The sequence below is a fragment of the Dipodomys merriami genome, unplaced genomic scaffold (assembly GCF_024711535.1).
Source record: "Dipodomys merriami isolate MVZ:Mamm:240054 unplaced genomic scaffold, mDipMer1.0.p SCAF_14, whole genome shotgun sequence".
Lineage (NCBI taxonomy): Eukaryota > Metazoa > Chordata > Mammalia > Rodentia > Heteromyidae > Dipodomys > Dipodomys merriami.
The window spans coordinates 24,994,681-25,011,491 of NW_027202715.1; the positions used below are offsets into that span (position 1 = coordinate 24,994,681).

The 16,811-nt window shown below is 34.7% G+C and overlaps 1 protein-coding gene and 1 long non-coding RNA gene across 2 annotated transcripts in view; one reads left to right on the plus strand and one right to left on the minus strand.

Moving 5' to 3' along the window:
* Positions 1 to 12,943, minus strand: part of Cabcoco1 (ciliary associated calcium binding coiled-coil 1) — a 108,999-nt gene extending 96,056 nt beyond the window's left edge. Inside the window, exons 1-2 of the mRNA XM_070021030.1 lie at positions 12,683 to 12,943; positions 1,297 to 1,406 (exon numbers count right to left, since the gene is read on the minus strand). Of these exons, the coding sequence (XP_069877131.1) occupies positions 1,297 to 1,406; positions 12,683 to 12,916 (344 nt within the window). The 5' untranslated portion in view covers positions 12,917 to 12,943. The remainder of the gene's footprint in view (positions 1 to 1,296; positions 1,407 to 12,682) is intronic.
* The window catches only part of LOC138826064 (uncharacterized), a 31,293-nt gene continuing 27,349 nt past the window's right edge, over positions 12,868 to 16,811 (plus strand). Inside the window, exon 1 of the long non-coding RNA XR_011371554.1 lies at positions 12,868 to 12,959. This is a non-coding gene — a long non-coding RNA (uncharacterized lncRNA). The remainder of the gene's footprint in view (positions 12,960 to 16,811) is intronic.

Sequence of the window (16,811 nt, forward strand, 5' to 3'; positions counted from 1 at the left end):
GTTAAAATTATTTTGCCTTGCAAAATTGTTATTACTCTTTCCCATTGCAATGATCAGTGACATTTGAGATAGCCTAGAAATGGAAAAATTAATAAAAAAACATAACCAATGATACCAGCACAATTAACTCATTTTTAAAAATCAGCTCTTACATTAAGAATCAGAATTCCCAATAAACATTCATTCCTAAATAAATGGTAAATTTGTCACAAGCTATTTGTTTGAGATCTGGGGAAATTTTAATTTGGCAACTAAGGCTTGTAAAAATGCAGACAATAGGCAGGATGGCCAAATTACAGATCTTTAATTCTTAGCAGAGTCTAAGAGCTGTGGAGGTAAAGAGCATCTTGGAAGAAGGGCTGTCAGGGTTATTTACCTGCTCTTGATAAGTCTTTTCTTAGATTTTTTTTGTTCTACCAAGAAATCTGTCATAGTTCCTTCTCGATAGTAAATCACCTGTATTCCATGAAATTTGTAAGATTTGCCAGTGATAACCACTGACAGAGTCATTTTCTATTAGTCCATTATGGGACAAGACATCTTCCTGTGTCTTGAGCAGTAGCTGAGAGACTAGACACAGGCACTGTGGTTTAGCACATTGCAACAACCTCCCTTTCCACAGAGTATGGCCGACCAGCTTCCATTTTCAAGGGTAATAATTTTAACAATAGGCAATAACTTAAAACATCTTTTAAAAATTGTCTTGTTTAATATATTTGGCTAATATTTTATATATAAGTGACTTGCTGGAAAAATAATTGGTCTAAAGAGTGAGGGGTATATATGTTAGAATCATTGCCTATACATGTGGTCATATTTACATTTTAAGCAACATATATGCAACCAGAATATTTATAGTTTCATTTCTGAAAAAAATCACAGGTAGCTAGCTAACATTTGGGATTCACCAAATCATAAAATGCATTGACTAACAATATTGAAGATATCCCTTGATTCTTGCAAATATTGAATTTCTCATGAAGGAAAGAAAAAAAAGGAAAAACAAAGAAGCAGAATATGCTAATGGCTGCTTTTAACAATAAACCTTATTCTTGGTTAATAGTAACAGGTTGATTTGTCATGTATTTCTCTCATAAAGAAAACTGCCAAGCAGTAAAAAAAGAAATCAAGTATTTTTTTAATTCTGGTATTCCAGAATCTGAATATATTTCAGTGCACAATATCATAATACACGTTTTGAAAAAAAGCTTTAATAGGTAAAATTATCCACTGTGGTCCTTTATAGATAAAAATCTAGAACTGATCTATGTGTGTCTGAGATAATAAAGTGCTTACTCTTGAATTCCATCTGCTCCAATGTCCTCAGCTAGCAAATTTGTGATCTGCTCAATTGAAAGAAAATCTGAAGACAAAAATTCTCCTTCCTCCTCAGATGAAGCGTCTTTCTACAAAAAATAGAATGAATTATTCAATCATATGTTTTACATATGAAACCTGATTATATAAAAATGCATCTTTCTATGGGTTAGTTGCTGTCAGAAAAATATTTTAAAACAAGTTATTAGATAGTTTTTTCCCCCACTTTTTGGAATTCATTTCAAGACTTAAGGTGATATACAGAGGGGTTACAGTTTCCCAAGTCAGGTAATAAGTATATTTTCTTTGAACAGTCTCACCCCTTCTCTCATTCTCTCACAGTTTTTCCCCTCTTAACTCCCCACCACTACCACCCTCCAAGTTGAATGGTTCATTTCCAACATAATGCCTAGTGAGTTTCACTCCTGAATTAGTTCACCCTTTGTTCCGCCATTCCCTTTTCTTCCCCAAATCAGATAAACTATACAGAAAGGGTACAGAAATAAATAAAAAAAAAAAAACAGAAACAGAATGGAATATACCAAAGTAAAAAGGAAAACAAGGAAATACCAACTATGATAGAAATCTCTTGATTCCATTTCTTGCAGTTCATTTTGATAATCATCATTTTATATGATTATATGCATACAGCTATTGAGCCCTTGTGATCCATTCCTAAGAATATCCTCTGTTCTCACTATGTGAATATTTAGAGTGCTGTTTAATTAATCAAGTTGAAGTGTAATTATTTGTCTTTTACTATCCATTAGGTTTACTTGTAGATTTACAGGTACATTTTAATTATTAAAAATGAAGGAAACCATGGAGCCTATGTATTTTGGGACTGGCTTACTTCACTTAGTATAATTTTTTCCAGGTCTTTCCATTTCCTTATAAATGGGGCTATGCCATTCTTTCTGATGGAAGCATAAAATTCCATTGTGTATATATACCACATTTTCTTAATCCATTCATCCACTGAGGGGCATTTGAGTTGATTCCATATCTTGGCTATGGTAAACACTACTGCAGTGAAAATGGTTGTGCTGGTGGCTTGAGTGTGGCCTGGTTTGTGGTCATTTGAATAAATGCCCAGGAGTGGGATTGCTGGGTCATAGGGAAGCTCTATGTGTAGTCTTTTGAGGAATCACCATATTGCTTTTTCAGAGTGGTTGAACAAGTTTATGTTCCCACCAAGAGTGTAGCATCATTCCCTTTTGGCCACATCCCCATCAGCATCGGTTACTGTTAGTTTTCTTGATAATGGCCATTCTAACTAGGGTGAAGTAGAATCTCAGTGCTGTTTTGATTTGCATTTATTTTATGGCCAGAGATTTTGAACATCTTTTTTTTGTGTCTATTGTCCATTCTTATTTCTTCTTCTGAGAAGTCTCTCTTTAAGTGTTTAGCTATTTATTGATTGGGTTGTTGTTTCTTTGAGGATTTTTGTTTTGGGGAAGTTTAATTGCTTGAGTTCTAAGTATATTTTATATATAAGGCTCTTTAGACATTTTGTTTTTCCAGTATTATTTATTGGTACATCTCCACTGGAAAAAAATCAGATAACCAGTCTGTCCTTTGACCAAATATAAAACTGGGTGATGTCTTACAATTCAACGTATGTTTATTATTCAACATTCCTCTTTGAACTCAGTGGCCCAAGAGGAAGAAAAGACAAATAAGAAAAACATACTGACCTCAAACACTTTAGTGAGAGGAACATAGTGAGGGTGACCAAGTTAAAAAAAAAGTAAATGACTCATGGTTAATGGAGTGTTCAGTCCAAAAGAGACAAGGACAGGGCAGGCCAGGTAAGGTTTATAGAGAGGAGGTCCATGGATGATTTTTTTTTAGCAGTGGGTGTGGATAATGGTCTAAGTGAATGAATCAATGGACAAAACAGTAAAAGATTGTTTGAAGAAATATCAAACAGTTCAGTGAGGTGCTGAGGACAGGGGTTTGGGATCAGTTGTACTTGGTAGACAATGAGGACCAGGAACATTCTGGGAGATCTTAAATTTAATGAGCCAAAAAATATGTATTGTGTGCTTAAAAACTGCAAGATATTGTGCAAGGGACCATAAATATTTTTAAGCTTTGACTAGTTGAAGAATGACAAGCTAGGGATTTTTTTTCTTAATAAAACAAGTAATAAGGAACCCATGAAGTTTCTGAGCAGTGAAATGACAAGATGAAAATATGCTTTAGGGAAAGGTAATATGTTGCAGGGTAAAGAAAAGTAGGAGCAGAGAAAAAAAAAACAGGAAGAGTTAAATGAGTTAAAATGAGGAGAGTTCATTATAATAGCAAGAGATGAAACAATCCATGGCACTGTCCTCCTGGCTGTTTGGATGGGAAGAAAGGAGGTGTATATAGCATTTGATATCAGTGAGGGATTAAAAAAGGGGTGAATGCAGATTCTGCGTTTTTGATGTAGGTAACTTGAAGAAATATTGGTGTTTCTCACTCATGACACCTATTCCACCTCTGAGGGTTAGACAGAAGCTGTTCAGGTTGAAGGAAGTAGTAAAAAGTCTTCTCCCATGCCCGAAACAACTAATTTCAGCTCCTACTAACCCTGCAGCCCAGTGCTCCTTTTCAGAGCTCATCCTCCATAATTATACATGGCACCCTTGTTCCATCAGTAGAAATGAAGTTAGGAGAGGATGATGGTTTTACAAAGGCAAAATGTTGAGTTTAATTTCAATGTTAGATTTTAGGTTGGAACATGCATAGTAAGCATGAAATATTTAGAAGTTAATTAGAAATGCTGGAGTCAAGTCAGTTTGAAACATCTTGGCTTAGGAGTCAAATGTAAGTGTGGGAAAGGGTGATATTGCCCAAAGCCAGAGCAGGAGGAGAAGAGATGTGAATAGGAGGCAGAAGGGGAGGCTATGAAATAAGCGGGCGACAATAGCAGCTGCACAAAAATCAAGGATAGCGAGATCTGGCATGCAAAAGGGGAAAATATTTTAATTCACCAAATAATAATAATTATTGGAGTCCAGTAAATGGACTCCAATAAATGAGAGCAGTAAAAATATGCTTTGCTACCATTTGCCAGATAACACACTAAACTTTTCTAATTTCAGTAGAAAAAAAAAATCTCAAAGCTAACATTTATTAGTAATGGTTAGTAGCTTAGAGAGTATAGGAATTATAATCTTTGCAAGTTAGTATTCAGTTATTGCATTTTTTATTTAAAAAGTCTTAGTGTAAAAATAAAATATGCTATCTTATTATAAAACATCCTTTTTGTGATCTATGATGGACAAATTAAACTAAACAAGGTCATAGGGTTAGATTAACTCCTTAGGGAAAATATTTTAGTTCTTATTGTAGTACTTTGCACCAGTTGGGCACTCCGATATAAATTGAATCATATCACTCAGTTTTTTCTCTTTTCTCTCTCTCTCTCTGTCTCTGTCTCTGTCTCTCTCTCTCTCTCTCTCTCTCTCTCTCTCTCTCTCTCTCTCTCTTAATTGTGATTATACTGTACAAAGGAGTTACAATTACATGGGCAAGATAACGAGTACATTTCTTATCAAGCATTGTTGCCTTCTCTTTGTTTCCCCTTCCCGTCCCTTCTCATACTCCTCCCCTCCCCCAACCTGACCCTCCCCCCACCCCCACCAAAGTTGTTAAGTTCGTTTTTCAATATAACGACTTGTACATTTCATTGTTGCAATAGGTCCACCTGTATCCCTAGTTAAACGATTTGTTTTTTTCCCTTCCTCTCCACAAATTATACCAACATCAAAAACAGTGAAAGTATGGGTTATACTGTGGGGGAGGGACATACAAAGCAACATAGAAATCATCTTATAAATATGATAGAAACAATTGCATGAAAGGAAAAAAAAAACAAAAAAAAACATTTGAATACTTATCTATATCACTCAGTTTTTATGTAACCGTATTTTGTTTCCTAATATATGGCAGTGTGTTTGTTTAAATGTGTTTTGATAACACACATTTTTTTATTAACAATGAAAAGTAATTATTGCTATGCTGTCAATCCCATTAGATTGTAAATTCCTGAGGCAGACTGTCTTTCACTTCTTTTTAGAATTCTGCAGATCCTGGCATGTCAACATCCATTGCTAAGTGACTGCCTAGACTCATCTTCATCACCGGATGACACTATTACCTGGACGGGTCTGAGGAAAACCTCAGGACTTAGAGAAACCCAGAATCTCACGATAGACTGACTACTAATTAATTTTATAATGTATGCCAAGTGATTTGGAGGTTTGGAGTCATATAAAAATCATTTTATACGCGTTAGTGCAAATAAAATTGTCATTACTAATAATAAATAAATATACACCTGAAAAGTGAATTATACAGACATTTGGCACAATTGATTTGATTTGAAAACTCTCCAGATAGAAAGAAAGTAGGTCACACAGGAACTATATAAAAGAGAACATAAGAATCTTAACTTTTTGGACAATAATAATTCTAGTTAAGTTGTCTAATATTAGTTCTACTTTTTTTTTTTTTTTACTAAAACTTGCAGGATTAAGATAATCATCTTTTAGTAGAGTTTTCCTCTGGGTTTTTGTTTTCAATTATATTCCTGGGTCTATTTTAAAATCATGCTTCTTTTTTGGTGTGTTTCTATTCTGCTTCACATTAGAAAGAATATTAGGTGGCTAAAAAAACTCTCTGATCTTTCATTGCACACATTCTGCTTTGTAAAAACTAAAGATAAATAGAAAATTCACAAAGAAGCTAAAATAACCTCGGATGTGTAATTGATGCTTTCTCTGTGAAATTGCATCTCCAATAGATAACTATGTAAGCTAAATGACATCATCATTTCATCTTAATCCATCACCAGGTGGACTGGAGCAGCTATTCCAAGAGCAATAAAATTTTAAGCCTGGTATTACTTACCTGATAATCTTTTCTCTGATTTCTCTTCCCTTCAATATCTAAACATTCCACGTTTCTGTGTCAGTTTTCTTCCTAATATATAAGCTTCAGGGAGTATGTTTGCATCCACCACTAGTCATGTTTTAGGACAGAAAAAATCTTAATAAATGCTTATCAGAAAAGAATGAGAATGGATATCATTTGATAGTAAAGAAGGGTCTCCTAGCCCCAGGAACATAGGCTTGTGTACAAATGCCAAGTTTTGAGTGGCTTTTGTTTTCTAGTCTAAAAACAAATAAACTACAGCACAATGCCTGAATATGCCATATTGGCACCTGAGGTCAGAGAAGAATCAGTAATACTCAATATATATAAATGAAACAATCAGGTCTTTGGCAAATGTGGTTAAAGAAAATGCAAGCATATATATGTATATATGTATATATATATGTATACATACATGTATATACATATATACATATATATGCTTGCATTTTCTTTAACCACATTTGTTATATATATATATATACATATATGTATATATATATATATGTCACACTGTCAATACTTTTTAAAATTTCACTGAAATGCAAGACTTCTTAGTAAGTTACCAAATGACCTGACTAAACATGAACTAAATGGGAGTTAGCTTTTTTAACATCATTCGTCAAGATGGTATTATATTTGAAGTACTGTGGAATTAAAAGCACACAGTTCTCTATTAGTGTCATATTTTGTGGAAAGTTCATCACTAAGAACCCAGAAGAGCTAGCAAATGAAACCCTAAACTACTAGCAAACAACAACAGGAAGATACTATAAACTCAAAGAACTAGTGAATTAGATGCAAAAAGTATAATTAAAATGTATTTTGGAAAGTTAGATATAGTAGTATATTAAAGAATAATTCATTATCATTATGTCAAAATAGGACTAATTCACAGAAATAAGATTAATCTAGAAATAAAGGATGGCTCATCATTAAGAGCCTTAACATCATTTTATGTCAATTTAAATTATACAAATTTTTGATTACATAAATAAATGCTGAGACAGCACTGTGTAAATTATGCAGCAAATTCTTGGAAAATATAAATAGAAAATGTGTTAAATTTAAAAGAGACCATTTGCCAGAATCAACAGCAAATATTACATTACATGAAGCAATAGTCATTCTTATAAAAACTAAGAACTAAAAAAAGACTATGATTAAGAAAATTAAGTCTGTGGCTTAAATATTAGAAATAAGGCAATAAGAAAAAGCTTTTCTGAAGATTAACATATGATTATATACTTATGAAAGCTAATATTGTGTTAAATGATTTGAATTAATAATGCATTTATTAAAATAGTTACATATAACACAAGTGTATAAATGCCCATTGCTTTTCTCACTCTAACAAACCAATTAAAAATAGTAGTAAAAATTTGATTAAATTACATTTGATTTTAAATATAAAGAAAGTTTAAAACCTATATAAAATCATAAATCTTTATCCAAATTTCAAGAATTGATAAATTTATTAGAAACCTTCACATTTAAAAATGAAATATTCTACCATATTGTAAATATAATACAATGACAATACAATTATATTATAAATACAATACAATTTGACAATCTCAAATCTAAATAAGATTGTTCTAAAACTATACAAGAAAGCTTTTAGGTCCTTATGGGAGGATAAATACATTTGGAAAAAAGATAAATAAACATATGGGCCTATCCAAGTTAGATATTAAAGCTAACATAAATGTGGTATAATATTGATACAAGAGTGGATCAATAGGCAGTGGGAAAGAATAGAGGATCCCAAAATTAATTATATACACATAAGTTATATACATTCATGTGTTTTTACATTTGTAATATGTATTTAAACATATGTACATCCTGAATTCTTTACTCTCATCCAAGTTTATCCATCTTTGTGCTTATTTTTATATATGTGAACAATGTAATAGCAATAGTCAATGCATTTTCAATGGAAAAGAGAAGTGATGGTTTATTCATCAAATAAGCCTGACAATTATGATTTACTGCTAGGAGGAAACAAAATTTGATCTTCATTTCAAATATACAAAATACATTTATCAAAAATTAAGTCTTGTCAAACTCTTAGTTTAAACAAAAATAAAACTTAAAATAACAAAGAGTTTCATTATTATTTCCAGTCAGACTTTGAAGAACGGGTGCATATGATTGATGTATTTCATATTGTATGCATGATATTAGAATAATGAAATGTTATGAAATTGTTGAAAATGGAGAGAAAAGAGGGGAAGAAAGAGAACTAAAAGGATGGATTTGATCATAATATATTATAAAAGTGATAGAAATATCAGTGAAACAATTGGGTATAACTATATACACTAACAATAGAAGCAGTCCAACTGAATACATAATATCTGATGAAAGGCAAAGGGAAATGGGAAAAAAAATTAGTTTGCTTCAAGCCTAAACTCCCAACAAAGTCATCTCAAAAACAAGTGTCCACCTGGTTCACAGAGGGTGAAGTTGCAAGTTGAGCAAAAGAGAATGACATGGTAAGACCTTTATCAATTGCACACAAGTTTAAAATATGTATGAGTGTCATGTAAATGCTCTAAAGTTTCTTGAATTTATGAGGATTTGGTTAAAGGATGGCAATATTTGTATTTGTGTGCCAGATTCCATATTGATACTTTATACTGGTTCTTTAAAAATTGTACCCTTTGTCGTGTATGTAAATTTATCCGATTTAGGGAGAGGAAGGGGAATCACAGAAATGGTAGGAACGAGAGTGAACCAATTCAGCAGTGAAAGGCACTAGACACTATATTGGAAATGAACTATGCAACTTTTGGGGGCGGAAAGTAGAGAGGAGAAATAGAATGAAGGAGGGGTGACACTGTTCAAAAGTTACTCATGTAACTGTAACACCACTGTACATCGCCTTTATAATAATTATTAATTGAAAATTTTAAATATTAGAAAGAAATGCAAGATTATTTGATATCACTTGAGGGAAAGACAGAAAGCATAAGAGCAGGACATTTTTAGAAAGAGTAACAAAGACCAGTGACAGACCAGCTAACGGTTGTCAATGTCTTCATAACTACAGCTGGTATTTGCTAGAGGTCTTGGATGTCTGATAAATGTCAGCACTATATCCTAACATTCTGTTATATCAGTACTATATAGAATGATGTAAACTATGCAACTATAACACTTCCACACATTGAAATGATGAGGTATTCATCATTTCAATAGGTACTTCTTGAATGATAATGAAAGTGCCAAACCCTTTTACAGTTCAAATTGACCCTAAGATATTTCTCTAACTTACCAGTAGCAGAGAACAGCCTACTTTCTAACACTTAATGAGGAGAAAATGTTCTGTGGATTTCTTCTAGACACGCTGATGACCCCTAAGACAAGTGACATCACTCATCGTTGTCCTGATAAGGACCCAAATGCAATAAAAATCTATCAACTATGGGTATTTGGAATACGATGGCTCTTGAAGAGGCATTATTCAGAAGTAAATGGGAAATAATCATTTGTATTTTCTTCTTAGTTGAAACATACAGCAGAGTCTCTAAATGATTCTACTTACCACATAGTATTTCTATAGCTTTTAAGAAAGTTTATAAACAAACTAGAACACTGATCACTGAATTCTAAGTACATATTTAGAAACGTTTCACTTGTAGGCTAATATACAACAAACATTTGCTTTCATTTTCTCTGTTCTTATGTATTCGTACAGATAAGTGCCAAAGGTTTAGTCTTATATTTTAAGGGGAAGCATTTTGTCCAACATTACTAAAGATACTGAAATGCAAAATTCAAAAAGTTGGCAAGCAAATTTATGATGCAATGTCACTGAAAAAAATACTTCTCTGGATCTGTGTCTCATGTTTGCATGTTCACAGTATCACACAGAAAAGATTTTAGTCTACAATAACTACTTCTCTTGGCATTTTTTAGACCACCTATGACTTTAATTAGCTATAACAATTTATTGAGTGCCTTCTATGTGATTAGGATAATTGTTTTTATTCTAGGTGTTGGCCATCACCAACAAATGGGAAACCTCAGATGATTAGAAGCTTATGTTTATTTCTGGTAGATTTGGCAGGTTAAGAAATACTGCACTATTGCCTGACTCAGTTGACTAGATGGTCTATTACTACATCAATTTAGATATGGAATTTATTAGAAAAGACACCATAAGAACGTATTTCTTGGTGAAGGGAGATCTGGAAAGAATTTCATATTCAAGTAAAAATCAAAGGAATGCAGGACTCAAGAAACAAAGGACAGCCACCCATTTTGTCATATCATTGCTAAATGACTCCATGTTCTGGACCATACATATGGTAGATATATGCACACAACAGAGGGAAGCCAGGAGGAGGAACAGAATAAGTGGGAACAGCCCACACTAAGCAAAAGGAAAGAAATGTAAACATCACCTGATGTGGAAAAAATAACTTGTAATATCAAAGCTCATGGAATTCACAAACTGTATAGACCATGATAATGTCAATTTGCCTGTGAAAGTTAAAATGTGTTTGTGACTCTAAGTATCACTATTCAACAATACTGTGAAATATGTGAAATTTATGTGATCACCCAATCTCACTTTAAAAAAAAAAGTGAGGGAAGGGATGGGTTAAGAGAGATGGGTGACAATGTTGTCAGACACTTTGTACTCATATACTGTTTTGTAGAATGGGAGCTTCTTTGTACAACTACTTAAAGATAATAAAAAATGTAAAAAAGAGAGAGACACAAGAAAAAAATCAAAAGAATGGACTACAAGAAATTCATAACCATCTTTTCCATCTAAACCCTGAAAACCCCAATTCAGAACCAATGCATGTTAGACAGAACTTGCAATTTAAGTCAATGCACAACTCTATGGGTCAACTGTCCTGTCTGGGAATTGTACCTTATGAGGAATCCCTGCTCCTCTAAGAATTTAACAACTAGGCAAACTGACAGTCATAAAATGATAATTACCTAAAGTATAAGTAGCTCATTCACCTAACTCATCCCTTATTTAAAAAAAATGTGATTTTTCCTAGAGCATACTTCTTTACGTCATCACACATGTATCCTAAATGTAAGCACAGACTTATTAGATCTTAAATGACCAGAATCTTCTTAGAAAGGTCATTGTCTACTTAGGTAAGTATTTGTATGGGTACACTGACAATTGTATATGCTCATAAATTTTTATGTATGTTTAAATAACGCAATTTAATTGGGAAATTTCCTATGCAACTTTTGAAATTGTATTACTTACATTAGCGATCACAAGGGAGTAACTGGCTTAGAAGCCAGTTTATCACATTAAAATGTGCATTTAATGTATGCTAATTTTATTCAAAAGGCTCATATGAGAGTTGGCTTGGCTTAGCAGTCTGCATATGGAACTGGGAGAGATCTGTATTGGGAAGGGTTTGCATGTCTGAGAGCAAGGCATGAAATTATTGGCTTTTTGCATTTTCTCATTTATACAATTGCAGCTAATATACTTATCTTCTGCCCATGTTGTTTAGACTAATAAGGAGGCTAAGCAAAGCAATGTTAATTAACACATTATTATTCATCCTTTAGCATCTTAAAAAAACTGAAAAAAGAAATTCCTAGAAAAAAATATATGATAGACTGTGGAAATTTAAACTTAAAAAAATTATCTGGGATGACAGATGTGCTCTTTGTTAAAAATCTCAGGATATTAAGTTTGAGTAAAGTGGGTTCTCACTAGTCTATTCCTGAAAGGGGGCATCTGCCTTACGGGAGGAAGCTCCTGGAGATCATGGAGGTTAAGGGGTGATTTTACCCAAAGACAAGTTTATGAAGAACAAGGAAGCCACAGCCAGAAGACAGATTTTGCAGACCCTGTCCTGTGTCCTGTCTCCTACCCTGTATTTATTTATTTAGAGAAATGTCAAAATAACAGAAACACCAAGGTCTGGTGTTTCTAGCAGCATTCAGTCTAGTAGCAGGGCGTAGCTATTATTCATTGTCACCTTTTGAGCAACTAGTACCCTGATCATTACAGAACAATTGGTAGCGATTTCCAAAAGGGACAGGGCTATTTTAAAACCTGAGTTCGCTTTTTCATGTTTATTTAAAAAAATAATTGAGGGGAAAGTGCCCGGTTGTGAGGTGGGTTGGGTTTGCCACAGCCCAACGCAAATGTCTCCAAAGTTACAGTTTACAATCACTGTTGGAAGCCCCAGGAGCCAGGGCTGACTTGGGGGGGACGGGGGCTGAGTTATAGACGGGGCTCAGGACCCCCCTGGTCCCCCCCTATACCGTTCCTGCCCCGCCCCGAGCCCCACCTCCCACCAGGCAGAGCACCTGCCAGGCCAGGCCAAGCTCCCAACACCGGGACAGGCCTTGGTCTGAGCGGCGGCCCTCGCGGCAGTGGCCAGGCTTTGGGAGGCGGAGAGACTGGGACCTGCCCGGGAAAGGGGCGGCGTACCTCTGGCGTGCTTCCTCCCGGGGTCGGGCCCGTGGGGGTCGTCCCCGCTGGAGTCGTCCCCACCGAAGTGGCCGCCATGCTGCCTCGGGAGTGAAGCCAGCCCTCGTCGCCTAGGCAACCGGGGTGGGGCCTGCATCCCAGGTCCCGGGGTTCCCAGGCCCACCGCCTCCGCCGGGCCAGGGGCCTGGCGGGGAACACGGCGGAGTCTCTGAGCCTGGGGAGAGATCGTGGCATCCGATTAGAAAAGAGGCAGACATTTCCGTTTTGATGAGCCAGTGTATGTTCAGAGGGCCTCGGACTGGGCAGTATGCGAATGTTCATAGGCATTAATTAGGCCTGCGCATTTTTTGATCATGTATGACAGATTCAATTTTATAGAACGTGAGATCAACTTGAACCTGCCATCGATAGAAACTTGATCTTATTTGTTTTTCTTTTGGAACAGTCTTAGGACAGTATTGTGGTCATGTGTAGAGGAGGGGGAAATGGTCTTATCTTTTGCAGAAATATATCCAAGTGTTCAGTATAAGAAAATGATGTGAAATCGGAGATCTACTACAAAGTAATGAAGGAGGGAGGGGTGTGGGAAAGGTACCTCAACCCTGGGAACAGAAGTGGGGTCAATATATTATTTCAACTTTTGCACGTCTGGAATTTTCTGTAACAAAACATTTAAAAAGAAGACATCCGTCTTTGAGAGTAAGAATACTGTTCACTTCTCTGGATGATCAGTATTTCCTTTAAAAATGGAATATGCTTTGGCTTGTATTTGTGGAGGTTGCTATGAAAAAAAATGCTAACTGTTAAAAATCAGATATTAAGCTGGGCACTGGTGGCTCATGCCTGTAATGGTAGCTTCTTCCGAGGCTGAGATCAGAAGATCTCTGTTCAAAGCCAGTCCAGGTAGGAAAGTCTGTGAGTCTCTTCTCTCCATTTAAACACCAAACAAACAAAGAAAATCGAAAGTGTAGCTGTGGCTCAAGTGGCAGGACACTAGTCTTGCTCATTAAAACTCAAGGACACTGAGTTCAAGCCCCAGGACCAGCACCAAAAAAGTAACAACAACAAGCAAATCACAACTAGGCATTAAGTGTTTCAATTCCTTTATATATAAAATTAAAATTAGGTTATAAGCCTATTAAGCTCAAAGCATTATAATGCAGATTTAACAGGTTCCTTTTTTTGGCCAATCATGAGGCTTGAACTCAGGGTCTGGGCACTGTCCCTCAGTTCTTTTTGCTCAAGGCTAATGTTCTACCATTTCGAGCCACAGTGCCACTTCTGGTTTTTGAGTATTTAATTGGAAGAGTCTTTTGGTGACTTTTCTACCCAGGCTGGCTTCCAACTGGGTCTTATATATGGAAATGTTTGGGTTAATCCCTGCACTTAATAGTAGCTTGTGTTTGAAAGGTTTAGTATTCACATTATATTCCTCCTGACTTTATTTAGTTCATCCTGTACACAGCTGCCTATCTACTATTTCATCATTGAACTCTCTAATGGATCAGTCCATTGACCTTAAACCAAAGATACAATCTTGGCTTTACACAGCCTCATAAGTGTGACTTTCTTTCAAATAACATAAGCCATTTGTACTTTTAACTTGTTTGTAAGTTTAGTCTTGTCATCTGTTCGTATGTTCCCCTCTCTTCAAGTGGGTTATATGTTTTCTTTCCTTCTTGAAATTTTTACTCCTAAAGGAACCAGGTCAGTTTTCAGTACGAAGTATTTACTCAATGTATCTGTGATTTCAACTCCATTTAAAAAGGATGATATTAGAATTTCTTCAATTACTGAAAATATAGTCAATGTAGATTGATTTCCAGATTTAGCAAGAGCCACCATCTTACAAACTTATTACAGAGTTTATTTTTTTTTCATTATTTCCTTTTGATCTTTACTCCAACAAAATTTAGAGTTGCTGGTCACCTTCTGAAACGTTAGAATGTCTCAAAATGGTTCCAAATTTAATGTTAGCTAAAATACTAAAATATTTATTTATTTTTTACATATAGTGCTTGTTTACTCAAAGATCTCATTTCTGTTTCCAGAATTTAGTTGTTTGCCATTTTTTAAAATAAATTCTAGATTTTCTCCATTTCTTTCTGGTTTTAGATCCCAGATCTAGTTGGGGTGTTTTACTAAATATGAAATCTGTAACAGGAGCTTTACTTCAGGAAGCAGGAATTGTTTTGTAGGAATTTCCATTTCAGTTTAATATACTTAAAGTTGCAATTTATAGAAGATTCAGTTTTGAGAAAGTAATTTAATTTTATGGGGTAGAGTTTATTTTTTCCTCAATAAGGAGTAGTGTAGAAAACCCATTAGCCTGAAGGTTATTTTTAATTTGCACAAGTTGAAGCTGACTTTAGTCTCACACTTCTTTTGTAGAGAAATGCCAACAAGGAAGACAAATCTCAGTAGGTGCTCTGCTTTCTAACATGGAAAGGTCAGCTAAGTCTTCTTTCTCCTGTCTCTTTTGAAGATAAAGGCTTCTAACCAAAGTCTGAAGAAAAATGCACTTGTTATCTTAGTTTATTGTTTTATGATTGGAAGAGAAAAGGAGTTGTAATTTATGTAGGTCTTGTAATTTATGATTATTTTTTAAAGGACCTCTGACTTTTACCACATCATTAAAATGTGGTGTGAGTTGATATGATTATTTAATCAATTAGATTGGCCACTATTTTTGTAAAAGTGCTCGAGTTCATATACTTACAGCCTTTTGAGATGTACAACATATTAGAAATCGAAGTAGGTTTTCTTGAAAAGGAATATTTTTGTATTTATGACAATTCAAGTATTGGATGGGTGTTTAAAGCATAATTTTAAATACCAAAGGAATATATAAGAAAGATCTTGGTAACTTTATGGTAGCTACCGATGATTTAGCACAGCACTGTATGGTCAGGAGTTGTGTTGATGTGATTTCACCTGTCTTCTTATATTGGAGTGAAATTTTAACAAACATTACAATTTCTCTGTTTATATTTTAACATCACTGTTAAAGTGATGTTTGTTTTAAATATTGATCAGATTCTTCAACAATAAACACAATAATGTCAGTAATGAGAGTAATGATATATATACATATATATATTATCTAAACTATTTAGACTCTTGAAAACTCTAGTCAATTAAATGATCTAATGAAATTTTCTAAAAGATCAGGTTAGAAAAAAAATTACAATTTTTCTTTTAAAGGATGTCCTCTAGATCTCAGACTGCTAAGTAGCTAGGATTACTGGCATGAACACTGGCACATGACTTCATATTGTTCATTACTGTGGTCTTTTCTTTAGAAGCGTCACAAAACCTTTGTTGAACCATTTTTGAGTCATCGATACATATTTGTGAACTGCTAATCTAGTACAAAAAAAGACAAGTTAACAAACACAAGTAATGGCTGATAAAATGATACAGCAAGAGAAAAACAAATTGCATGATACAAATTCTTACAGAACAAGCAGAATCTTTAAGTTCATGATTTTAACTATTAGGAAAAGTTTTATGAGAATCAAAATTCACCCTACAATTTAATTTTGTAAGCTTTGAATGATCAACACGTGTACATTTCATCTATTTTTCTCCTAAAATTTTCTGAAGGTGACTGGGTTCCAGCTAACTCCTGGCAGGACCCCCTTTTGCTTTTTGAATGTATTTTTGAGCAGCTCTCCCCTGAGGGGTTCTGTGCTTTGTTGAGCAAGAATATTCCCCTTATCTGTCTTACCTCTTATTCCAACCTCACTTTCATAGTGAGAACTTCCTATTTTCCCTGTTTTACATAATAATTTGTACAAATTTCATTAGAAGGATTTGAGCTTTAAAAAGTTTGAAAACCCTTACATAATCTCTCAGGAAGCCTCTTCTCTAAAAATTCTATTACGGTATAATTTCCCAAAGCGTTCATTGCTGGACTGAGACATATCCTTTGGCAAACCTACAGGGTTGCTGTTGTTAAACGTTTTGGGGTACATGCATGTTTATGATTCCATGGAGGTGAGTGTATCTCACTCACTCATCAGCACCACATTAATAAGAAGACAGTAGGAGTTTTATTTTGCACATGAGGAGACTGAGTCCCAGAGAACTGAGGGATTCCATCTAAGGACCCATGGTTACATCAGGT